This window comes from Somniosus microcephalus, chromosome 1 (genome assembly GCF_052327205.1).
Source record: "Somniosus microcephalus isolate GS21.2 chromosome 1, FLI_Smic_1.0, whole genome shotgun sequence".
Lineage (NCBI taxonomy): Eukaryota > Metazoa > Chordata > Chondrichthyes > Squaliformes > Somniosidae > Somniosus > Somniosus microcephalus.
In genome coordinates this window covers 61,694,417-61,721,856 of record NC_140987.1, presented here as the reverse complement: position 1 = coordinate 61,721,856, position 27,440 = coordinate 61,694,417, and the positions used below count along the sequence as shown (strand labels likewise).

Below are 27,440 nucleotides of genomic sequence, written 5' to 3'. Positions count from 1 at the left end.
TAGGGCAATACGATGGAAGTAATGTTCCCTGTAAGTTGCACAGCTGGCTCGCCGGCTTTTTAATGTGAAAAACCGCACATGCACGGTATTTTGAATGGGCCGCGCATCCAAAAAAATTAACGGGAACATTGTATAGAAATATTTAACAGTTTGAAATGATGGGACACGGTACATAGAAGCAGATTGTTTGCAGTAGTGGTGGGGTCAAGAACAAGGGACCACAGATACAAGATCAAATGCAAGAGATTTAGAAGAGGGCAGGAGAAACTTCTTTACAGAGTTGCAAGGCTATAGAATTCACTTCCAAGGTTAGTGGTCAAAGCAGAAACTGTGTCAAGATTCAAGGTTAAATTGCATAGGTGGATGAAGGAAAAGGCATTGAAGGAATATGGGAACAGCGTGGGTAAACGTGATTAAAAATTGAACTTGCAATTATGTAGCACCTTTCACCACCTCAGGACGTCTCAAAGAGCTTCATAGCCAATGAAGTACTTTTTAAAGTGTAGTCACTCTTGTAATGTAGGAAACACGGCAGCCAATTGCATACAGCAAGGTTCCACAAACAGCAATGAAATAAGTGACAAGATAATTTGTTTTAGTTGAAGGTTAAATATTGGCCAGGACACTGGTGAAAACTCCCCTGCTCTTCTTTGAATAGTGCCATGGGATATTCGACACCCAACTAAGAGAGCTGACTGAGCTTCGGTTTAACGTCTCATTTGAATGATGGCACCTCTGACAGTGCAGCATTCACTCAGTACTGCACTGAGGTGTCTGTCCAGATGTGCTCAAGTCTCTGGAGTAGGACTTAAACCCAACACTTTGAGGCGAGAGTGCTACCACTGAGTAAAGGCTGAAACCTTGCTCACGTGGAGGGTAGACACAAACACGGACTGGTTGGACCGAATGGCCCATTTCAGGTTCTTAACTTGCAGGTATTTTTATGAAACCTCATTCTGAAGCAGCAAGGCGGCTGACCAAAATATGGCATTACGTCGCCCACTAAGTAGTGTCAGTGCCGTTTATTACTTTCTTTAAAACAAGGTAAAAATGATAAGAGTGAAATTTGTTTTAACTATTAATCTGTACATTCATTGATTATCTGTAAAATAAAGCACCTAATTCTGTAAAATAAAGCACTAACGATTCACATTATGCCTCCTCTCACTCAAGGGTTTAATCGGTCCGCTTTTCAGAAGATTGGATTAGCACAGAAGGGCACGTGCAAGGATTAGACAATTCATTTAGCAGGGGGATCTCCTTGTGGGTTATGCTATTGCACGTCCAGATATTGGGTAGCAAAAATACAACTCCTGATCAGGAGGGATGCAGGTCTGCATACGGGAGACACTAGTTACCCTAACCTGAGAGAATAACCAGCTAACATTTCCCTTTGATTAAAATCAGTCAAAAAAATAGCAGGTCACAGTATCACTGTATTGGACAATGAATTCTTCTAAAGAAGTGCTCCAGCTCATTAATTTTAATGAAAAGGCACCCTTTTCAGAAATGTATAATTATTGGTTCATTCAAAATGTGTTTTTTCCCCCAAACCAACTGTAAACATGCAGTAAACAAATGAGGAAAGGAGCATGTTTTACCATCTCGGTTAGACAGCAGATACACCAACCCATTCAGACACGTATCTGTAACTTCAGAAATATCGGTGGCACATCTTCCAATTGCCTGAATTGTGGCTGCAGCAAATTGTTTGTCCTGACTTTTCACATAGGTCTGAGTATGAAGAGGAATAAGGAAAAGAAAATTCAAGTTAATCTGACTGATGTTATCAGTGTACAGCACCACCCACCCCCACCCCAAAAAAAAGTCATTTGGAAAGTGCAAGGCTTTTAAAATTCAGTGCTCTGCTCAATTATTAATTTCTATATACTAATTTGGTAAAGTACCAAGAGAGCATGTGAAATACTGTATTAAAAATAACCAAAAGGTAGATAACGGAGTAAGACAATAGAAATGCATTGACACACTGTGCCACCAAGTGGCAAGATGTGGTCTCTCATCTGCAATTTGCTGTTCTCAGGCCATCTATGGAGATAATGAGCAGAGGTGTGACACTTAATCTTGTCTAACCCCACCCTGCCAAAATTCTGTGGCTGTGGATCCACTCCATTTTTACACAGTATTTTCTAGCCACTTCAAGAGCAGCATTGACAGAGTCCTGAGAACAGGTCACTTGTCTTGCCCATCCACTGGGGAATGGTACATGGGTGTATGGGAGATGTGACAGACAGAAAATACATTTTTAAAATAAACTTGTTTGCCTGCTAACTGTTACAATTTCTCTGTTAAATCAGACAGCATGGATTCAATAAAGTTATATAAATAATGAGCATTGTATTTACGACCCATATCCCTGACAAAATATTAAAAGTTTGGTGAAGAGAAACAATAGTATCAGTCACATTTGGCAGTGATTGTTATTGTACCCACCTGAAACTCTCGTAGGACTATAGAGATGTTGGTCTCGCTGGTCAGATTTGTCAAAATCTCAAGCTGTGCACAACAATAAAATATCATCTTTATCGCTCAAGGGAATAACAAAAGGAACTGTGGCCATACATTGGTATAAATACAAAGAGCAAAAATCATAAATACTCTGCTAGTTAAAAGAACAGAAATTACAGAACATTTGAAGTAGCAAATGAAAACCAAATTAACTTTTGCATTTTCTTTTGACTGGCTTACCGATTTCCTTAAAAGACCAGGTAAAAAGCGGTCAGGAGATGGGGAAGAGAGAATAGTGACTACCAGAGTTCTGCAAAGTTATGTACTGGGTCCCTGATGTTCATAGTACAGACGAACAATTGAAGGGCAGTATTACTTTTAGTATCAAACTTGCTTAACACCACCAAACTGGATGGCAGGTGATAAATATAAAAAGAGATTAAACAAGGTTCAAAATATCTTGTACCAATTGAACAGATCGGCTCAGCAATGGTGTATATAATAGGAGTCACAATTAGCAAGGAAAAGGATTGGGGTGGAATTATTGGCTATTCACTGGAAGTTTCCAATCAGTGCGAAACAGTTACCACCAAAACTCATCCAATATTAAAATACATCTCAATAGCAGATGATCAAGTTGAAATATTTTATTTGAACTTTTGCAGGAAGTCACGTTAGGAATACTCTATGCAATATTGGGTATTACTTTCAAAAAGGCATTGTACTGCGTAATGAAAATATGAGGGTGTGTGAATATTCTGCAGTTTTGCTCGATTACCTTTGGGAGAATTCGAAGTTTTTCCAGAACTTTCTCTTCAGGAAATTATACAGTAGGCTAGTGCCCACAATAGGGCAGACTGCACACTTTCTGCTCAATGACAGTTTCTATTTTCACATTTTAGGCTCTTAGTTTAATGGATTTAAAGCAAATAGCAATAGTTGTTGAAGTCTTTACTGTAAGTACTCTTGCTGGAAAGTACAGGCTGGAAAACTGACTCAGCTAGCACCACCCAGAAGACACAAACACTGCTTCTAACTGGTTAAAAGTGTTGTGTGAAGAGGTTGGGCAACTGTATGCCCTGTATGAAAACTGCACAGTACCCAAAAAATGAGATCAACTCTAGACTGAATGAGCTCAATGCCAGAAAAACAGGTTTGTGTTTTTTTTTATGAAGTAAAACAGACCCATCTGTGAATTCATAGATTAGAGTGCACTTAGCCTAGCAAATGCTGCAAAAAAAAAAATGCATGCAGCTAGTTTTTTCAACTACAGAAACTCGCGATTTACCGGCACCTAAATAACCGGAAATCTCTTAACTGAGCCTACTCCTGAATTTTGCCAGTTACGTTTTACTTCATATTAGTGGCCGTTCCTGGATCTGTGGCCGTGTAACCAGGGTTCCTGTACCAGTTGCATAGCAACAGGGACGCCTGGATCTTGTGGCCGGGGTTCCTGCACCTGTTACGTAGCAACAGGAACGCCTGGATCTGTGGCCTTTTATGGGGCTCTCGTACCTTTTACCAAACCTCTCTGTAATCTGAACTTTTTGATAAACCAGCACCACGCCGGTGCCGGATAATAGAGTTTCCTGTATTCAATTTATATTTAACATTACACTATACACATCAAATAGTTGCACTTAGTCAGCATGATTTAAGTGTCAACCAAGACTTGTCTGCAACTCAAGCCAGGAACCAATTGCGTCGATGTTTTCCTTTCAGTTGAAACAAATTGATTTGGTTTATTGTACACATTACCTCCATTCTAATTGTATGTTTTAAGCATGGTGACGTAATGGCAGAGTAAATAAAAGATAACGTACTATACCTTCAAAATTTTTATGTGTGTTGGATCAGTTGACCGAATGTAGAAACTTTTCAAATATGGCTCAAACATCCCCTGAGGAAGAAAATGTTGTCCTTTTTAAGAAATCTTTTTAAAGATTAGCAAAAATGTAAAGTATCCTTAATTCTATATCAAAACTAATTTAAGTATACCTTTTTTTGTATAGTCATTGTGGCAATGTTCTGCAAAACAATGTACTGCACTTCCCTGCATATTAAAGAGAAACAAGGTCAGAGTTACTGAAAAATAGTAATTGCTCATCAGTCAATAAACCTTTCAGGCAATTGGGAGCATAGATACTTAGAGAAGGTCTGGAGAGAGGAGGAGGAGGAGGAGGAGGAGAGATATTTCTTGTTCAAAGTGCAGTGCTCCCCCAGCTCTCTTCTAAAAAAAGTATTTACGTCATGTAGAACTGTAAATAGCTCCATCTTTGGATAGTTGCAGAGACAGATTATTTAACGCCTTTACTTCCTTTCACAGCTGCTCAAGTGACAGATTACAGATGGGCATTTGCATACTCCAGCAGCCCCATTCATTTTAATGGAGAGATGCCACTTCAGACTGGCCTGGAGTCAATCTTGAGCCACCATAAGAATCAGTATCAGATGAGTGTGCAATATACTCTGGCAAGAGGGTTTCCTAGATCTGGGTACTTCAAATCAGTCCCAGATGAGTCCAAAGTGCCAGCTCCCCATTAAAGTGAATGGAGCTGCTCAGGGACACTAACAGGCGTAAAAATGTTCAGTTACACCGAATTCCACCCCAGATACCACTCAACCAAGGTGGGGGATTTCTCAAACTAGCTTGATCCTGTTCTCATTCGACAACCACTGATGGACATTTCTAGAAGGGAGTCCCTGGATAGCAAATAGGAGCCAACTCCTCGATACAGCCCTCCCTATTCCAGGAGACTAGAGCCAACTCTAGTCATCTCACCACCACTCCAACTGAGATTAGTTAACTCAGCAAAGACTAGGGGTTGAACCTGGGAACTTCCCAATCTGTATGGCTCAACTATGAAGTGCTAACCAGATGAGGCAGTTAAGTCACCTGCGCAGGACAGAAAACAATTGAACCAAAACTCAGATCTTGAAAGCTGCAGATATTTATACACTGAAGCCAACAACCTGTTTTCACAATACAAGTTGGTCATCAACCTTAGTCTGCGAGTTTAAAATGAATGAAACCCTCGACACTCTAAAAAGAGGGCAACATTCCTGCAAGTAGATTTAAGCAAGTAACTTACCTGTAGCTTCGAAGCAAGCGAACCAAAGACTTAGCAACAACGTTGACCTCTGACTTTGGTGCAAGGTGCCAATAAAGCTGAGCAACCCCCATGACAACCTTAAGAAAAAAAAAAAGAGGATCTCTTAGCAGGGAATTTTTAAAACCCAATTATTAAATAGCACCAGCAACTGAAAGTGTGCATGTGAGGTTATCGGATGAAGAAAGGATTTGTCTCTATTGTGATACAACGTAAATGCCCTAAGGCACTCAACCAAAGAGGAAAAAAAGACTAATGCTGATCATTCGCAACAGAGAGGTGGAGGTGAACAAAGCCATGGTAGGAAAAATAGGTTTGGAGGAGATTTTTGAAAATATGGAGAGCGAGAGTGTGAGAGAGAGAATGCCCCAAGGCGCTTTCACAGGAGTGTTATAGCACAAAAGTTTGATATAGGGCAGATGAGAGGTAGGTTTTAAGGAGCATCTTCACAGAAATCACAGAAACCTCACAGTGCAGATAGAGGCCATTTTGGCCCATCGAGCCTGCACCGACACATATCCCACCCTATCCCTGTAACCCCACGTATTTAATCCCCCTAGCACTAAGGGTCAATTTATCATAGCCAATCAACCTAACCCGCACATCTTTGGACTGTGGGAGGAAACCGGAGCACCCGGAGAAAACCCACGCAAACACGGGGAGAATGTGCAAACTCCACACAGACAGTCGCCCGAGGCCGGATTCGAACCCGGGTCTCTGGCGCTGTGAGGCAACAGTGCTAACCACTATGCCACCGTGCTGCCCGATCTTAAAAGGAGGAAAGAGAGGTAGAGAGCGGAGAGGTTTAGGGAGGCAATTCCAAAGCATAAAGCTTAGGCAGCTGAAAGCACAGCCACCTACGGTTGAACGATTATAATCAGGGATGCTCAAGAGGGCAGAATTTGAAGAGCGCAGATATCTCACGAGATTGTGGGGCTGAAGGAGATTAGAGATAGGGAGGCGCAAGGCCATGGACGGATTTGAAAGCAAGGATGAGAATTTTGAAATCAAGGCGTTGCTCAACCAGGAGCCAGTGGAGGTCAGCGAGCACAGGGGTGATGGGTGAACGGGACTTGGTGCGAGTTAGGACACAGGCAGCCGAGTTTTGGATGACCTCAGGTTTACGTAGGGTAGAATGTGGGAGGCCAGCCAGGAGTGCGTTGGAAGAGTCAGGTTTAGAATTAAGCCTGGAGATGGAATGTCCTGTGAATCTGTGACCCCCAAATCCCTCTTCTTTTCCACTGCACTGAGCTAGAGTATAATTACTGCTGTTGTTTTTTTTTACTAAAATGCATCAGCTCACACTTGCACTGAATTCCATCTGTCATCTTTGAGCCCATTCCCCCATCTTTGCAGCTTCCTTTGGTCTTCTAAATAATTCATTATACCGAATAAGTTGTCTTTGGTCTTGCCAATATTAAAATTGGAGAAAATTCTGGCTCATCAATAACTTGGATGTCAGACAAGCAATCAGACAGCAGAGTGGTGGTCATGGAGCTGTGAGTAGTGGCAGCAGAGGTGGAACGCAAAGTAACCACCTTATCTATGGAAATTGAACCTAATGCCTACTGATAATGTTACTGAGGGGCAGAACATAGACAAAGAATAAGGGGAGCCAAAGATGACGCTTTGGAGTACTCGTGAGGTGACCGTGCAGGCTTGAGAGAAAAAGCCATTACAGGAAATAAGCGGACTGTGACAGCACAGGCAGTTGGGCTAACCAAGCAAAAGCAATACCCCATTGCTGGGCCACATAGGGGATACTGTGGAAGAGGGTAGAGTAGTCGACCATGTTGAATTCCAGAGAGGTCAAGGAGGGATAATGCACCACAGTTCAAGTCAAAGCGGATGATGGCGAATGAGTGGGACAGTCTCAGTGATGTGGATCGGGCAGAAACTGGGCTGAAGGAACCTGACCAGAGGTCAGCAAGAGGGCAACAGATTTGAGGATTTAGTGAGAAAGGGCACGTTGTTGCCTCTGCCCCAACCTCAATTAATTTGCTGTTAAAACCCTTATCCATACCTTTGTCACCTTCAGACTCCTGTATTAAATTTCTCTCTTGACCACCCGCCATAAATTTCTGCTCATCCAAAACCTTGCTGCCTGCATCCCTTCCATACCATGCCCCGCTGAATATCACCACTGTCCTTTATGATCTACATGTGCTCACACTCCCAACTTACAATTCTCATTGTGTTCAAATCTCTCCAGAGCGCCTCGCCCATTTCACCAACGTCCTCCAGGGCTACAAATCTCACGTCTTAAACTTTGCATTCTACCCACTCCCTCCTTTTGAACTCCCTCCCCCCCATACTTTAACAACAACAACAACTTGTATTTATATAGCGCCTTTAACGTAGTAAAACGTCCCAAGGCGCTTCACAGGAGTGACATAAGACAAAAAATGACGTTGAGCCACACAAGGAGAAATTAGGGCAGGTGACCAAAAGCTTGGTCAGAGAGGTAGGTTTTAAGGAGCGTCAAAGGAGAAAAGAGAGGTAGAGAGGCGGAGAAGTTTAGGCAGGGAATTCCAGGGCTGAGGGCCTAGGCAAAAGAAGGCACGGCCACCAATGGTTGAGCAATTATAATCAGGGATGCTCAAGAGGGCAGAATTAGAGGAGCGCAGATATCTCACGAGGTTGTGGGGCTGAAGGAGATTAGAGAGATAGGGAGGGGCGAGGCCATGGAGAGATTTGAAAACAAGGATGAGAATTTTGAAATCAAGGCGTTGCTTAACCGGGAGCCGATGTAGTTCAGCGAGCACAGGGGCAATGGGTGAACGGAACTTGGTGCGGGTTAGGACATGGGCAGCCGAGTTTTGGATCACCTCAAGTTTATGTCGAGTGGAATGTGGGAGGCCAGCTAGGGAGTGCATTGGAATAGTCAAGTCTAGAGGTAACAAAGGCATGGATGAGGGTTTCAGCAGCTGAGGCAAGAGCGAAGACAGGCGATGTTAGAGGTGGAAATAAGTGGGCTTAGTTATGCTGCGGATGTGGTCAGACGCTCATTTCAGGATCAAATATGACACCAAGATTGCGAACAGAGCGGTTCAGCCTCAGACAGATGTTAGCGAGCGGGATGGAGTCGGTGACTAGGGAACGGAGTTTGTAGCAGGGATCAAAAACAATGGCTTCGGTCTTTCCAATATTTAATTGGAAAAAATTGCTGCTCATCCAGAACTGGATGTCGGACAAGCAGTCTGACAATTTAGAGACCGTGGAGAGGTTGAAGGAAGTGGTAGTGAGTTAGAGCTGGGTGTTATCTGTTAATAGCAAAGAACTTATCAGCAAACATTTCACTAGAGGAACTTATAAACAATACACAGCCTCCTTTAGTTAAAAAGTGTGCAGCAGTGTATAATACCAATTTCTCTGTAATTTGGTTCTCTAACTACTTTTCAAATGGCCAAAAAGGTGCAACCACGGTATTAGACATTACTTTTCCTTTTAATGAAATGTAGTGCCTCATCATAGGGTGGTGCTCATCCAGCAGGCCAATTGCAAACAAATAAAATTCACCGAGCAGCAACTGGTGAGTCGGGTGCTCCAGTGTCACGTCAGAGCAGTCTTCTAAATCATTCCAATGCAAGTCCAGCAGTATGACAGTACCATTCTGGCAACACAGAATATTCGGAGAACCCTTTTGAACAGGTGGCGACGCACATATTGCAACCAGCTTTTGTTATTTGAATGATCAATTTTTAAAAAAATGTCAGGCAGCCCTGCCTCACTACTACTTCATTTCAATGACTGTAAAGAACTGACTGTACCATCACATCTGGTCAGAGTTGAAAGTTGATAAGAACACCAAGCACGTGTGCGCACGCGTGCGCATGGCTCTGCTTTAGCCCAAATGCAACAGCAATGCCAGTCAGCATAACTACACTTGCTTCATTAGACCAGCAGTGAAAGTAGAGCATCAGTGACATGAAGCCACTGGATATTATCCAGAGGCAATCTAGCTAGAAGTCTGTGCCATTTTCCCTTCCTTACTAGTTGTGCACATCAAAAAGGACGTGGATTTACTGATTATAACAATGATGATAATAAGGCATTATGATGCATACAGCAGTGTTCCTGCTCTGCAGTAAAGGCTTGGTGTTCCGGAGGAGCAGTCGATGATCTGGGTCCATCATGTACGGGGTTTTAGCAGCAACACCACCATTTTTGTTCTGTTCATCAGAATCATAGAAAGGTTTCTCATTGTTTGCATCCAGCGAATCCTCCTGTAATGAAAGAAATCATTAATTGCAACAAAAAAGTCTCACTATTTCTAGAAGCTTTATGGGCCCTTCAATATCTCTTACGTAAAATACTTGGAAATTGCAACCAAGAAAAAAATGTAACTCACAGCTTGCAATACAGTACTGTAGTTGCTTCTGGAATACTTACTCAGCTGGTGTTACAGCAACTGAAAAATTGCAAATGGTCTATTTTTTTTTTTAATTGTATCTGCATGCAGTATTTATAATCTCTGCTAGACAAGCCCATGTTTTGCTACTGCCAAGAGCAGACAGACACAATGGCTGAACAGCCTCTTTGTGCCGTAAACTTCTACGATATTATTTCAAAGTCCAGTGCACAATTCCTGTCTATTAGATATACCTTGAAGAAAATTAATTACTTGTATGTAATGATACTATATTCATTGCTGGTTTTAACAAAATTATTATTTTTTTTAAAGAGCTTACAGTCCACACTGAATTGTACAATCATTAAAAGCTTCAGGTTATGCTGATCATAATGCAGTTAATATTTCAATATTTTCTGTATTTGTAGTAAATGTGAAGCTTTCCATAATATTCAAGTTGTTATTTCAAGATTAAGCATGAAATCCAGAGCACCAATTATCTTTGGCTCCATTAAGGACTTACATCCATAGAAGCTTTCCCCCCCCCCCCCCCCCGCACCCATTCTAACTGCGTAGGGCTGCTTTTACCGGTGTTGCAGGTATACAACACTAGTTTCAACTGATAACTAAATTACTCTTTTCAAAAATATGGTAGCCAACCCACAGTAAAATGTGCAGGCAAATACTAAAACAAACACACTCATCTGAAACGTTGCACAGGATGTTTTTTTTAAAAAGCACTCAAGTCAAAGAACCAATTGCCTTTTCTGTCAAAAGCACAATAAATAAATTGACTACCACTAAGTGAAGAAAAAGCAAGCCTAAATCAGTCCCATCAAGAGCCCCATACAGCACACAACCTAAAATTACCCTATTTTCACAACAACAGGCTCTGGCAGTGCTGTTAAGTGCATTAGCTGTCCACGGAGATGACAGCAAGCCATCAACTCCACTGAGTAAAGCCACTCATCAACAAGCTGCACTTTACTGCTGTACATAAACGTAAATAACCTTCAATTAGAGACAAGATGTGAATTGGTAGAAATATTAACTTACTAAGAGCTGAAATTCTTGAGCATAGCTGTTAAAACTAATTTTTTGAAAACATATCTTCAGTGGGGGAAAAAGACAAGCCTTTTTCAATTCATCCTCATTACGATTTAACCTTCAGCATAATGTTTCTATGTATTAATTTTGCAGCTCTACAATCCTTTCCATTACAGAACTAGGAACTAGCCTCAAGGAGCAATGTCAACATGATGGCTTAATATTACATGAATGCAAGATGGACACCATTAAAATCAGGGTTTGGAAATTAGGAGTCTTTCCACAGTACCCTGATCAATTTTCTAAATTAATAATTGTATTTGAGAGTTCCTTTCCATTATTGATGTCACACCCCTAAATGCATCAACTATGCTTTATAAATGGCATTTAGTACATGTTCGAGTCAATGTGGTCACAGAGGATCAGTACTGTACCATCTTTTATTTTTTAATTATATGCATCTTAAGATTTATAATTTTTCACAATACCTCTTCTGCAAAGAGCAAATCATTCTGTTTAATTCAGTATTAACTTAATGTGCAGTGCCATAAATGTGTAATGTTTCTGACCAGAAATCTACATCTGCTGAGTTACTAATCTCAGTCTCATTACAGCGAGGAAATACAAATAGAAGTCAAGTACTTCCTCGCAGGGAGTGAAAACCAGGGAAGACCCAAATTGGGCAAATGAGGAAAACAACAGAGCAACTGGAGCCTTGCCTCAGAGGTATGAGAAGTAGTCACGATTTCATCAGATGGTTAGACTTCATCAGATGGTCAGATCAAACTCAGGATCTCCATCTTAGCAAGGAAAGATACATGGTTTCAGCAGCAGATTGCACTACATAGATATGGCTGCATAAAGTCAACGGGCAGCACGGTGGCATAGTGGTTAGCACTGTTGCCTCACAGCGCCAGGGACCCGGGTTCGAATCTGGCCTCGAGTGACTGTCTGTGGAGTTTGCACATTCTCCCCGTGTTTGCGTGGGTTTCCTCCGGGTGCTCCGGTTTCCTCCCACAGTCCAAAGATGTGCGAGGTAGGTTGATTGGCTATGATAAATTGACCCTTAGTGTTAGGGGGATTAAATACGTGGGGTTACGGGGATAGAGTGGGATATGTGTTGGTGTAGGGGTTACGGGGATCGGGTGGGATATGTGTCGGTGCAGGCTCGATGGGCCGAAATGGCCTCTATCTGCACTGTGGGGTTTCTGTGATTCTGTGATCTTCTTGGTCATGCATTTCTCTGACTGTCCTCTCATGCTCCTAAAGATTAATCACTTCCCCCGTTTGTATCTCCCATCAGAATTTTCACTCCACGACCCTCGGTGTCCACAAGGTCATACGAGTCTATTAGCATCTTGGTCCTAACCAAAATCTTTTCAACAGCTAGAGACTTAACATTGAAAAAAAGCTGTGCCTCCAACTTCCCCATCTACCACATTCTTTGCATAAATCATCTCAACTAGACTCAGACTCCTCTGGCACTGAGGAAATGGCTCTAAAAACAGAATGTTGACCAATCGCTGAACTCTGGGGAAAACAAAAAGATAATGCTAAGAATCATGGATATTTCAAAACAGCACTAAGACACAAAGAACATTTCACAATCCAAGGATGGTAGACCTAGGTTCTCAAGGCCACAAAAGTTGCATGCTGGGAGTGACTGAGAAAAATATGACTTTGTTGTTCAAGTCTCCTCTTTCACGGTGTTGGCACTCTCGCTTCTGAGTCAGAGGGTTGTGGATTCAAGTCCCATGCCAGAGACTTGAGCACAAAAATCTAGGCTTACACAATCAAGCAGCACTTACTCACCAATAACCTGCTCATCAATGCTCAGTTTGGGTTCTGCCATGACCACTCGGCTCCAGACCTCTTCGTCCAAACATGGACAAAAGAGCTGAATTCCAGAGGTCAGGTGAGAGTGACTGCCCTTGACATCAAGGCAGCATTTGACAGAGTGTGGCATCAAGGAGCCCTAGTGAAACTGAAGTCAATGGGAATCGGGGGGGGGGGGGGGGGGGGGGGGAAACTGTCCACTGGCTGGAGTCATACCTAGCACAAAGGAAGATGGTTGTGGTGGTTGGAGGTCAATCACAGCCCCAGGACATCGCTGCAGGAGTTCCTCATGGCAGTGTCCTAGGCCCAACCACCTTCAGCTGCTTTTTCAGTGACCTTCCCGCCAAGGTCAGAAGTGGGGATGTTCGCTGATGACTGCACAGTGTTCAGTGCCATTCACAACTCCTCAGATAATGAAGCAGTCCATGCCCACATGCAGTAAGACATTCAGGCTTGGGCTGATAAGTGGCAGGTAACATCCACACCATACAAGTGCCAGGCAATGGCTATCTCCAACAAGTGAGCGCCGAACCACCGCCCCTTGACATTCAGCAACATTACCATCGCCAAATCCCCCACCATCATTATCCTGGGAGTCACCATTGACCAGAAACTTAACTGGACCAGCCACATAAATACTGTGGCAACAAGAGCAGGTCAGAGGCTCGGTATTCTGCAGCAAGTGTCTCACCTGACTCCCCAAAGCCTTTCCACCATCTGCAAGGCAAAAGTAAGGAGTGTGATGGAATACTCTCCACTTGCCTGGATGAATGCAGCTCCAACAACACAAGAAGCTCGACACCATCCAGGACAAAGCAGCCCGCTTGATTGGCACCCCATCCACCACCTTAAACATTCACTCCCTCCACCACCGGCGTACCGTGGCTGCAGTGTGTAATTCTACAAGATGCACTGCAGCAACTCGCCAAGGCTTCTTCGGCAGCACCTCCCAAACCTGCAACCTCTACCACCTAGAAGGACAAGGGCAGCAGGCACATGGGAACACCACCATCTCCAAGTTCCCCTCCAAGTCACACACCATCCTGACTTAGAAGTATATAGTCGCTGGGTCAAAATCCTGGCACTCCCTCCCTAACAGCACCGTGGAAGTACCTTCACCACACAGACTGTAGCAGTTCAAGGCAGCGGCTCACCACCACCTTCTCAAGGGATGGGCAATAAATGCTGGCCTTGCCAGTGATGCCCACATCCCATGAACACAGAAAAAAAAGTGCAGTCCTGAGGGAGTGCCGCACTGTCAGAATTGACATTTTTCAAATGAGACATTATACTCCGTCTGCCCCCCTCAGGCAGACACACAAGATCCCACGACACTATTTTTCGAAGAAGAGCAGGGGAGTTGTCCCTGGTGTCCTGGCCAATATTTATCTCTCAACCAACATCACTTTTATATAAAAAAAAAAAAAAAACAGGTTATTAGGTCATTATCACATTGCTGTTTGTGGGATCTTGCTGTGCACAAATTGGCTGCCACATTTTCTACATTATGACAGTGACTACCCCTCAAAAGTACTTCATTGGCTGTAAAGCACTTTGGGACATTTGTGAAAGACGCTTCAAAAATATAAGTCTTTCTTTCTTTGGTTATTGAAGGCCAAGAAATTATGGGGGGTCATCAATCAGCTAGCATGGCTAGATCTTATTTTTTTAGTTAAAATTGAGTTATTACAAGTTCTCGTGCCTGTTTAAGGTAATTGATACCGAAAAGATGAACCTTGGTCATACATGGATCACTCAGATTGGCCAACTGTCAGTGAAAGAGCTACAAGAAGGTACAACATGTTCAGCCCAACCAGTCCATGTTGGTGTTTGTCCTCTGCATGAGCTGCAATCTTAATCCCATGTGCAGTTCTACTCCAATAGTGATGTATTCCCCTATCCTTGAATACGGGCCTGGCCTTTGGTTCAATCACTAACTCCAGTCGTGCATTCCACAGCCTCACAACCCTTTGTGTAAAAAAAAGTTGCCCCTGCTCTCTGCCCCGAACCTCTTGCATCTATATCCCCTTGTTCTAGACCCCTCAATCACTGAAGACAATCTGTTTCCATCTACTCTGTCCTATCCTTTCATAACTTTAAACACCTCTAAAAATCACCCCTTGCATATTCATATTTCCTCATATACCAAGCAGCATCTTGGTGAATCTGGACTGGACCTTCGCTATTGCCCCAATATCCTTCGTATAGCATAGAGGCCAAAACTCTAAACTCCAAAAAAGGTTTTATATAGATTCAACGCTATATTTCAACTTTATATTCTATACTTTTTGCTATGAAACCGAATATTCCATTTGCTTTTTTTTTAATGGCCTTATCAACTTGGTGCTGCTTTTAATAGCTTCTGAACCTGAAACCCAAATTCCTCTGCTCTTCCACATCACCCAGCTTCCCCATTTAAAATATAATTAGTACTTTAAAATTTTTAACCACAATGTACCACCTCACATTTACTGAAATGGAATTCAATCCACCACTTATAAAAAGACTGTAAAAGCTTTTATAGATATATGAAGAAAAAAAGATTGGTAAGTCAAGCGTAGGTCCCTTGCAGTCAGAATCAGGGGAATTTATAATGGGGAACAAAGAAATGGCAGACCAATTAAATACATACTGTGTGTCCTCCTTTGTGAAGACAGAACCAAAGAACCTCCCAGAGATGTCGGGGAACAAGGGTCTAATGAGAGGGAGGAACTGAATGAAATCAATAGGTGTAGGGAAATGGTGTGGGGGAAATTGACAGGATTGAAAGCCGATAAATCCCCAGGGCTTGATAATCTACATCCTAGGGTACTTAAGGAAGTGGCCCTAGAAATAGTAGATGCACTGCTGCTCATCTTCCAAAATTCAATAGACTCAAACAGTTCCCATGGATTGGAGGGTAGCTAATATGTTACCCCACTATTCAAAAAAGGTGGTAGAGAGAAAACAGGGAATTATAGACCGGTAAGCCTGACATCGGTAGTGGGGAAAATGCTAGAGTCCATTATAAAAGATGTAATAGCAGAGCACTTGGAAAACAGTGACAGGATCGGACAAAGTCAACATGGATTTACAAAAGGTAAATCGTGCTCGACTAATCTACTGGAATTTTTTGAGGATGTAACTGGTAGAATAGATAAGGGAGAACCAGTGGATGTGGTGTATTTGGACTTTCAGAAGTCTTTCGATAAAGTCCCACATAAGAGGTTAGTGTGCAAAATGAAAGCACATGGGATTGGGGATAATATACTGGCATGGATTGAAAATTGGTTAACAGACAGGAAACAGAGTAGGAATAAATGGGTCTTTTTTGGGGTGGCAGGCGGTGACTAGTGGGATCAGTGCTTGGGCCCCAGCTATTCACAACATATATCAATGATTTGGATGAGGGAACCAAATGTAATATTTCCAAGTTTGCTGATGACACGAAACTAGGTGGGATTGTGTGTTGCGAGGAGGATGCAGAGGCTTCAAGGCGATTTAGACAAGTTGAGGGAGTGGGCAAATACATGGCAGATGCAGTATAACGTGGATAAAAGTGAAGTTATCCACTTCGGTAGAAAAAACAGAAAGGCAGAGTATTATTTAAATGGTGATAGATTGAGAAATGTTGATATACAAAGGGACCTGGGTGTCCTTGTACACCAGTCACTGAAAGCAAACATGCAGGTGCAGCAAGCAGTTAGGAAGGCATATGGTATGTTGGCCTTCATTGCAAGAGGATTTGAGTACAGGAGTAAAGATGTCTTACTACAGTTATACAGGGCCTTGGTGAGACCTCACCTGGAGTAGTGTGTGCAGTTTTGGTCTCCTTACCCAAGAAAGGATATACTTGCCATAGAGGGAGTGCAGTGAAGGTTCACCAGACTGATTCCTGGGATGGCAGGACTGTCGTATGAAGAGAGATTGGGTCGACTAGGCCTGTATTCACTAGAGTTTAGAAGAATGAGGGGGGATCTCATTGAAATGTATAAAATTCTGACAGGGCTGTACAGACTGGATGCAGGGAGGATGTTTCCCCTTGGGGGGGGGTCGAGAACAAGGGGTCACAGTCTCAGGATACGGAGTAGGACATTTAGGACTAAGATGAGGAGAAATATCTTCACTCAGGCTGGTGAACCTGTGGAATTCTCTACCACAGAAGGCTGTGGAGGCCAAGTCACTGAATATATTTAAGAAGGAGACAGATAGATTTCTAGACACAAGGCATCAAGGGGTATGGGGAGAGAGCGGGAATATGGTATTGAGATAGAGGATCAGCCATCATATTGAATGGCGGAGCAGGCTCGAAGGGCCAAATGGCCTACTCCTGCTCCTATTTTTCTATGTTTCCTAGCCAGGTGGCAGTGGGAGCACTACATTGGCATCAACATCTCTGGGCTGGGTCCACCATCACCAACATTCTGCTCCCAATTACATTTGTTAATCTCTGCTGAAAGTGTGTTTATATGGACTTCGAATGAGGCAGGATGGAGCTTAGCTCAGTCAAAACACTCACTGTGCATACTATTTGAAAAAGATACCAACAAACCTCTGGTGCCACTGAATCTTACCCCAGCATGAGTTACTACCTTCACGTGTAGAAGGCGAGTTGAAAACTGGAGGGGGAAAAAAAAATCTGAAGAGCACTGGAAATATCTCCCCCCCCCCCCGCCATGAAAGGCATACTCATACACTAGCAGTCTTGTTCTAATGTAGAAAAATAAATTTACCATGCAAACCTCTCTGTAACCTTATCAACTGAATAACCATTCATGCTCTCAATATACCAATTAAAACGCCATAACAAAATCAAATCACAACACAATCTACTGCGCAAGTACAAGTAATGCCTTTGTGCAGCCTTATGTGTTTTTTAAAATATTAAGTGGAGCAACCAGACACAGATATTATAATGTGCAGAAAAAAAATCAATGTGATGCAGCAAAAGAAAAACTTTACCGATATGCAACTACCATTCTTTGGCCAAATTGCAACGGGACCTCTCCATGGTGAGCCTACAACCCAAAAATACCCAGTCGTCTGTTACTACTGAATGTAAAGTGGACACATTTTAAATTCTGCTTTTAGGATTTGAAACAAAGCCTTATTTTATTCTGTAACTTATATACACGAGCGGTTTTTCTGACAGGATCATCATCATCCGATACGAATTAAAAATCTTGGCTCGCAGCATGGAGGGTGCTGCATCAGTGGAATACAAACTCAATGTACTTCCTGTGAAAACTGTATATAAAATCCCATTTATAGCATTAGCCATGCATGATTGGATTCAGTTTGGATCAATGACAAACAATGTGATCTCTCAGGGTTTTTACAGAGGGTCTCCCTAGAGTACTTACATGCAATGGGAGGTATTGAATTACCCATCTGTGTGATGATATTGATTACCAATTGAATATTTTGCATCAGGGTATTAATGCTACCCTAAAGCAAAATTAAAGTCACAGCCAGAATCTGCTCCAAGATGAAGAGATATTTTTCTTCTTCATATACATGACACTTGCTCTAAAAAGTTGCTCCTTGATGCTTTAGAGTACGTCGGTATGATGCCTTGCCCCAAAATCTCACCTTATTTTAATTGATAAAGCAAGTTGAAAATTAACATAGATGTCCAGACCCATCTAAGGAGTAGATTTAATTCAGTTTCCTTCACAAAAATCACAAAGTAAATACAATTGAGGAAGGCCATTCTGCCCATCTTAACTCATTCAATCCAGAAAAACATACCCTTCCCAACCCATTCCATTCCATTCTCCACACAGGATTCCACCGTCTAATATGTCAGCAGTATCTTGCTATTCATTCAAAAGCAAAATACTGCGGATGCTGGAAATCTGAAATAAAAACAGAAAATGCTGGAAATACTCCGGTCAGGCAGCATCTGTAGAGATAAGGTGGCATACGCGATACTTTCCTTTATTCATTCCCAAACTAGAAATTCATTCCAAGTCTTGATTACTGTCTTGCAGGTCATCAGTCTTGAATTTACCTTTCACCAGTTTGAACTCCAAATTTAGCTTTTCAATACTATTTAATCTGGATGCCCCCAGGCTCCCGTTCAGATGCCTCCTTTCAAGGCTGAAGAGCCCAAGTTTAACTAATCTTACCTTTTAACTAAATCCTTACACACTAGGAATCATGCTTCTGGCTCTGCTTTGATGCCTTGCCAGGGTTTTAATATCTTCTTTTTGCCTCAGTGACCAAAACCAGACAGCACTCAGAAGTGCACTCTGCCCAAGCAGAGCACAGTTTCAGCATGGCACTCAGTCTTGTATGCTACTGTTCTGCCTGTATAATTCATCATTCCGTTTCCTTCGTTGATTGCTGCTCCACAATAACTGGACATCTTAAGTGCCAAGTGTATTGCCATCCCCAAATGTTTTTCAGCTTCACCCTTGGCTAGTTCAACAAACATGCACGTCTCCCACTTTTTCTTCCACTGTGCAATACCATAAACTTATACACAGTGAATGTAATCTACCAAGTGCTGTTCACCCATCACGCCTACCTCACGGATTTAGACAGCACCAGCCACCAGTTTCTTTATTCCGAACAACTTACATTTATATAGAGCCATAAAAATTTACGGCACAGAAGGAGGCCATTTGGCCCATCATGTCTATGTCGGACAAAAAAAATTGCTATTCAGCCGAATCCCACTTTCCAGCTCTTGGCCCATCACTCCAAGTGCATATCCAAGTACTTTAAGTGCGGTGAGAGTTACTGCCTCTACCACCCTTTCAGGCAGTGGGTTCTAAACCTCCACCACCCTCTGGGTGAAAAAAATTCTCAATTCCCCGCTAATCCTTCTATCAATTACTTTAAATCTATGCCCCCTGGTTATTAACTTCTAAGGGAAATAGGTCCTTCCTATCCACTCTATCTCGGCCCCTCAATTTTATACATCTCAATTAAATTTCTCCTCTGTTCCAAAGAAAACCCCAACCTATCAAATCTTTCCTCATAGCTAAAATTCTCCAGTCCAGGCAACATCCTGGTAAATCTCCTCTGTAACCTCTGTAGCGCAATCACATCTTTCCTGTAATGTGGTGACCAGAACTGTACACAGTACTCTAGCTATGGCCTAACTAGAGTTTTATACAGTTCAAGCACAACCTCCCTGCTCTTCTATTCTATGCCTTGGCTAATAAAGGAAAGTATCCCGTTTGCCTTCTTAACCACCTTATCTACTGGTCCTGCTACCTTCAGGGATCTGTGGACATGCACTCCAAGGTCTCTCTGTTCCTCTCCACTTCAGTATCCTACCATTTATTGTGTATTCTCTTGCCTTGTTAACCCTCCCCAAATGCATTACTCCACACATCTCCGGACTGAATTACGTTTGCCATTTTTCTGCCCACCTGACCAGTCCATTGATATCTTCCTGCAGTCTACAGCTTTCTTCCTCACCATCAATCACACGGCCAATTTTTGTATCATCTGCAAACTTCTTAATCATGCCCCCTACATTGAGGTTTAAATCATTGTAGAAAAAAAGTCCCACAGCACTTCACAGAAGCATAATCAGATAAGAATGGATGCTGAGCCAAAGCAGGTATTGGGAGATTGGTGGGCTTTAAGAGCCAGAATGATTAATTATACAGGTGAGACAGAATAATACAAGTCAGTGGGTCATGCTGAGAGGGGGGTGGAGAGGCAGTGTTTTGGGAGGAAATTCCAGAACTTAGGGCCTTGACCAACTGTGAGGCGAATGGTGATTGGAGGGATGATGGCACAAGAGGCCAGAGTGGGAGATACATAGATACATAGAAGATAGGAGCAGGAGTAGGCCATTCGGCCCCTCGAGCCTGCTCCGCCATTCAATGTGATCATGGCTGATCATCCAAATTCAGTACCCGGTCCCGGCTTTCTCCCCGTACCCCTTGATCCCTTTAGCCGTAAGAAATATATCCAACTCCTTTTTGAATATATTTAACTAGCTGGGGGGGCCCGGCGTTGCCAAGGCTTTTTTGTAAAATGGTAGTTTACAGGGCCGCGCGGTTGACGGCCGGCCACTGCCCCGCTCTGTGTCTCGGGCCGAGCGGTTGACAGGCCCGGTCCGAGTGACCACAACTCACCTGCCGCTCCGGCGGGCCGCCGCAGCTGCCCCGCTCGCTGTTGAGTAAAAGCAGTGAAAAAAATGCCGGCTACGTTTCGGGAGGCTGCAGGATTATGTCCCGCCCACACACTGAATGAAACGCCTCCCGTGACGCACCGATTGGTCAACCATCAGGTCACTGAACTGTAGGATTGGTCAACCATCACATCACTCAACGCTAATGCGCAGTAGGATTGGTCAACCGCTAATGAGCGGATTTTTGAACGTTTTTTGTATACTGTCCGAACAATTTTTGTCTGACCAATATAACGTGTAGGTACGCTCTATAAGTTTAGACAGACACATACATTATACATGATGAATTGGCCTCTACTGCCTTCTGTGGTAGAGAATTCCACAGGTTCACCACTCTCTGGGTGAAGAAATTCCTCCTAATTTCTGTCCTAAATGGCTTACCCCTTATCCTTAGACTGCGACCCCTGGTTATGGACTCCCCGACCATCGGGAACACCCTTCCTTCATCTAGTCTGTCCAGTCCTGTCAGAATTTTATAAGTTTCAATGAGATCCCCTCTCATTCTTCTAAACTCCAGCGAGTACAAGCCCAATCAACCCAATCTCTCCTCATACGTCATTCCTGCCATCCCAGGTAACAGCCTGGTGAATCTTCACTGAACTCCTTCCATGGCAAGAACATCCCTCCTCAGATAAGGCGACCAAAACTGCACACAATACTCCAGATGTGGTCGCACCAAGGCCCTGTACAACTGCCGCAAGACATCCTTGTTCCTGTACTCAAACCCTCTCGCTACGAAGGCCAACATACCATTTGCCTTCTTAACCGCCTGCTGCACCAACAGTTCTGCCGGTAGGCTGGTGGGAGGAGGGGGGCTGTATGGATGAATTAGGTCACAGATAGGGAAGGGCAAAGCCATGAAGGGAATTAAACATTTAGATGAAAATGTTGACTTGGAAGATTTAGAAGACAGTGAGCCAATGTAAGTCAGGGGTGATGGGTGAGCAGGGATAGGATACAGGCAACAGAGTTTTGGATGCGCTGAAGTTTATGGAGGATGGGAAGCTGGCCAGAAGAACACTGCAATAGTAGAGTCTGGAGATGACAAATGGCAACAGGTGACATGAAACATTTTTAACTTGAAACAAAATGACAAAACTCACACCTGTTTCGATTGCATTCACTTGAATGTGGAAACAGTGACATCGAGTTGCTGAATGGGAATGCAACTCCTCAGTATACGTGCAGTATTAGTGTAACAGAATGGAATGCTAACTCGTGTTCAGCACGCAAAGAATAGTATCTTAAGTGTGGCTTTAGTCAATCAATTAAATCAGTTTGCACTAGGCAACATTGTAAGAATTGATTCCGGGGGGGGGGCTCCTTTCATCAGCACCGTTGCACAAGTCATACCTTCAGGCAAATTTCTATGGCTTCCAAACCTGAGTCACAACTTAGGTACGCGTGCAAGCACAGTAATGAACCATCGCAAAGAATTTCTACGCTGCTACAATCTAGACTCGAGCTTTTGGAGTAATTAAAAATCCTTGCTCTAATCATTGCTTCAATGCTCCAATTAAATCTTAAACATTCAACTTCACACAAAAAGGAGAAAGAGCTTGTTGATTGAATTCTGATCATCTGTTAGGTAAATTGAGACCAAGAGCCGTGCAACTCAAATGGAAAACAGTTAATCTTGATGCTCAAAGTATGTGCTTTCTTTTAAAAGTGTTGAAATATTCAAAGCATGTAAAGCATCTTTTTTTTTTAAAAACCACATCTATTGAAATTGTGTAATGGAGCTGAATCAACTGCTGAAGGGAGAGTTATTAAACCAGAATGCTTCAAAGTCATGTTGCTCCAGCTGTTGATTAACTCAGCCCTCTGTCATTGCCCACATCAGCAACTCCAACTAGTTAGTTCCCCAACTAGATCAGCACCTATTGTTTAAATAGTGACACCGCCACAAAAAAAGCCTATGTTAAAATTAATCGCCTCTTTCACTTCATTTTGATGCACATCAAAATGAAGGATGTCAGTGTCAGGAAACAGAACAGACACAGTATTGAGGCTCCTGCATCTGTCACTATACCACATGCTGACCAGAAAAGGGAACACGCAGCCATATTCTGCTCAGCCAACCCATATTCAACATGGAAGCCCTGAAAGTAGGCCAAGATTGTTGCTCAAAATGCAGTTAATTTAATATGCACATGTTTATGTGGCACATTCAATGGCAGGTTATGGTATTACTCATTGAATCATGGCAATTGAAGAACTTTCCTTATGCTGCAAAAAACATCTCCGCTAATGCAGTTGGACAACTCCCAATCTGTATCACTGGCATTTCTACTTCCTAGGCAATCTTAGGTCCCCAAAAAAGCCTGTTGCAGTTGTTTCCAACAGTACTACAGATTTTTGAATTTTTAACTAATCAATTCCCAGAATTTTAAAATTCCCATTCTCACCCAAAAATTGACAAACAGGGTAGTTTTTTGAAACCGAGATTCAAAATTCACTATTTGATCTGTACATGTTTAATTTTTTTTTAAAGCTGCATATGAAGATTGTGCCTGGTGTAGTCTAATTTTGTCTCCAGAACAAGAAGCATCACACAACTGACAATTAGAAGATCCTGACAATAAAAGCTGGTGCTGAAAGTAAACACCCAATCCTGAAATGGATCCATCTTCAAAGGTATTTTCTTGAATAACTTACAGGATAACAGATGGACTAAAACACATTACAAGGCAGGAATAGATCAAGCATTTACTCATGTCACAAGCCATGATAGCAGAGCTCAAGTAGCTTATCATCTCAATTCCAGCATGCATTAGTGACTTCTATTTTAACAAGTGTTATACAGGACAATATTTGGGAGTATCACAGCTTAAATAAATCATAAAGCAAGATTTATTCCTGAAGCAAGATGTCTTATCATACCTAAGAAAATTTTAACAAATTCCTTCACAACATGTTACAATTTCACTGCATATTGTGCACAGAAAAATCATCTCTCCTTGCCCAGTCTATAGGAGAACACATTTCTGATCTGAATGTCAAGTTAAAAAGTCTTTTATTACAATTACCATAGAGCTTTAGATGCTATTTTCGGTAGCTAATAGCACTTCCAATGCTAGTATTCCTTTTGCACAAATAATTATGCATTCTACCAAAATCTTATATATTTTTCTCAAAGTTTCTTAATCCTTCATTGTCCTGTTTATACTCAATATTTTTTAAAAAGATGAATTGTTAAAAACTTTGAGCTGTATTCATCATTGTAGATTTATGCACCTTTCAACTGTAAGTACTTCACTTTAACAATGGTTTTTTTTTTTTAAATAGCATTTACAAAATTTGAAAACCCAAACATTCATTTTATCAGTCTTGCAAATTTATTAGCTTAAAAAGGTTTAATTTCCATTTTCCTACATCAGCTCCATTTATAAATGTCAAATCCTATAAATATGCTTTTATTTTCTTTTAGTCAAGCACCCCGTTAACAAATCTCCTCATTAATATGTAAATCTAAAGTCAATCGGTCTTCTCTTTGACAGCACTATGAATTCTGAGTAGTGCACTGTGTAATCGGCTTTACTTAGGCTAGAATATTCATCATAAAAGTTGTCATTTAAGAAAAATTACACAAAATATACCATAATTGATATGACTGCTGTCTAGTTAATGGTCCTTTAATTGTCATCTAGAACATATAGTGGTAGGTTTATATTTTGATGCTGGGAAGTCAAATCTATAATGCGATGCTTATGCAAAAAAAATGCAAAATATGAAAAATGTAACTCAAGTTTGCACAATTTTTAATGTAACTTTTTGCCTTTCACATATAATTATTTGCTTCAGGGACTTCACTGAATACTTGCAAAAGTGCAAAAAAAATTTGCAAGGATGGTACCAGGACTGAGAGATTACAGCTATTGGGAAAGATTGAACAGTTTGAGACGTTTTTTTCTTTAGAAAAGAGAACTTACAGGAGACGCGATAGAGGTCTTTAAAATTATGAATAGGCTGGACAGGGTAGATGTGGAGAAAATGTGTTCACTTGAAGGAGAATCCAAAACTAGGGGCCATAAATACAAGATAGTTACTAATAAATCTAAGAAATTTCTTTACTCAAGAGTGGTGAGAATGTGTAACAAGGTTAGTTCCACTCCTACATAGCTGATCGTAGCCATAGCATCTGCAGCAATAGCTTCTCTTCCCACCCCTGCACCGTTACTTTTAGAGTCCCTCAAGGATCTAGGCTTGCCTGCTCTGCCTCTTCATTATCTACATACTTCCCCTTGGCGAGATCATCTGCAGACATGAGATAAGCTTCCCATGACTTTGAGGCAAGATTGCTAACAAAGCCAAGCAGAGTTGGCTGACATTGGTTATGAAGTACATATTATGCATGTAAAATAAAAACTTCAGCTTACATTAAGCTATCATGCTATGAATGTAGCCAAAGAGAAGTAAAGTCTGGGGAGTTACTTGCTGTTCAAAGCAAGTAACTCCCATTTTAGAGAGGAAAAAAAAATGTACTAAAATGTTGTATTTCTTTTGAAAAGGCTTGATTTTCTGAACTGCAAGGATGCACACATCAAGTCTCCGTCTGTGGTATCAACAGCAGCAACTGTTTCCATATGGCTCCATTGGGTGCAGGGATTGCATATTCGGACTAAAAAAAAGAAAAAAAAACACTACTGGCTGGACAGAGCGGGTACCCAGCCCACAATATTGCATTGCATGGTCTAATAGGACCAGTTAGAAGCAAATAAAATATGAATGGGCTGACAGGAAATAAATGCAAAGTGAAAAACCCAGCTGGAAAGAAATAATGCAGCAGGAAAGCAGGCCGGAAAATAGTTTCAATACAGAATACTGCATATTTCAAGGAAAAAATACGGCATATTTTTTAAAAAAGTGCAAATATTTCTTGAGCCCTCCCCCTCCTCTTCCAGACATTTCTTAAAACCCATCTCTGACCAAGGTTGTGTTACCCCTTCTAGGTCCCAGAGTCCATTTGTTTTCCTTCTCTTCTTAGGCAGTCCCTCGAAACAGAGGATGACTTGCACCCACACTAAAAATGAGTTCTCGGGTGACTGATGAGTCTAATGCGGGACCTACACTATCACAGGTGGGGTGCTTGGGTTGACGTGCGCTCCTTCCGCTTGCTCCCAGCGAAGAGACTCGAGGTGTTCGGCGCCTTCATGGATGCTTCTTCTCCGTGTTGTGTGGTCTTGGGCCAGGGATTCCCAGGTGTTGGTGGGGATGTTGCACTTTTTCCAAGGAGGCTTTGAGAGTCTCCTTGAAGCGTTTCCTCTGCCCACCTGGGGCTCTCTTGCCATGTCGGAGCTCCGAGTAGAGCGCTTGTTTTGGGAGTCTCGTATCGGGCATGCGGACGATGTGGCCTGTCCATCGGAGCTGATCAAGCGTGGTCAAAGCTTCGATGCTGGCCTGAGCAAGAACACTGATGTTGGTTCGCCTATCCTGCCAATGGATTTGCAGGATCTTGGAGGCAGTGTTGGTGGTACCTCTCCAGTGCTTTGAGGTGCCTGCTGTACCTGGTCCATGTCTCTGAAGCATACAGGAGGATGGGTATCACTACTGTTCTGTAGACTGGTGCCGGGTTTGCGGTCCTGGTCTTCAAACACTCTCTTCCTCAGCCGACCGAAGGCTGCATTGGCACACTGAAGGCGGTGTTGGACTTAGTCGTCGACGTCTGCTGTTGACAGTAGGCTCTCCTAGGTATGGAAAGTGGTCCACATTGTCCAAGGCCCCGGCATGGATAGAAAAGAGCAGGAGTAGGCCATTCGGCCCCTCGAGCCTGTTCCGCCATTTAATGAGATCATGGCTGATCATCCAAATTAAGTACCTTGTCCCTGCTTTCTTCCCATATCCCTTGATCCCTTTAGCCTTAAGAAATATATCTAACTCCTTCTTGAATATATTTAATCAATTGGCCTCTACTGCCTTGTGTGGTAGAGAATTCCACAGGTTCACCACTCTCTGGGTGAAGAAATTCCTCCTCATCTCTGTCCTAAATGGCTTACCCCTTATCCTTAGACTGTGACCCCTGGTTCTTGACTCCCCTGCCATCGGGAACATCCTTCCTGCATCTAGTCTGTCTCGCCCTGTTAGAATTTTAAAAGTTTCAATGAGATCCCCTCATTCTTCTAAACTCTAGCGAATATAAGCCTAATCGACCCAATCATAAGTCATTCCTGCCATCCCAGGTTATCAGTCTGGTGAATCTTCGCTGGACTCCCTCCATGGCAAGAACATCCTTCCTCAAATAAGGCGACCAAAACTGCACACAATCCTCGAGGTGTGGTCTCACCAAGGCCCTGTACAACTGCAGCAAGACATCCATGCTCCTGTACTCGAATCCTCTCGCTATGAAGGCCAACATACCATTTGCCTTATTAACCGCCTGCTGCACCTGCATGCTTACCTTCAGCGGCCAGTGCACAAGGACACCCAGGTCTCGTTGCACTTTCCCTTCTCCTAATCTACTGCCGTTCAGATAATAATCTGCCTTCCTGTTTTT

General features: G+C 42.5%; 1 protein-coding gene across 6 annotated transcripts in view; it reads right to left on the bottom strand.

The window, feature by feature from the left end:
- Nucleotides 1–27,440, bottom strand: part of ap3b1a (adaptor related protein complex 3 subunit beta 1a) — a 323,977-nt gene that overhangs the window by 188,241 nt on the left and 108,296 nt on the right. For all 6 annotated transcript variants that reach the window (XR_015077649.1, XM_085982440.1, XM_085982449.1 and 3 more), the window contains exons 8-13: nt 9,644–9,802; nt 5,559–5,656; nt 4,465–4,519; nt 4,295–4,366; nt 2,452–2,514; nt 1,602–1,734 (exon numbers count right to left, since the gene is read on the bottom strand). Coding sequence is in view for 5 of the 6 variants with exons in the window: in XM_085982440.1 (XP_085838566.1) it covers nt 1,602–1,734; nt 2,452–2,514; nt 4,295–4,366; nt 4,465–4,519; nt 5,559–5,656; nt 9,644–9,802 (580 nt within the window). In the remaining variant the exon portion in view is untranslated. The remainder of the gene's footprint in view (nt 1–1,601; nt 1,735–2,451; nt 2,515–4,294; nt 4,367–4,464; nt 4,520–5,558; nt 5,657–9,643; nt 9,803–27,440) is intronic.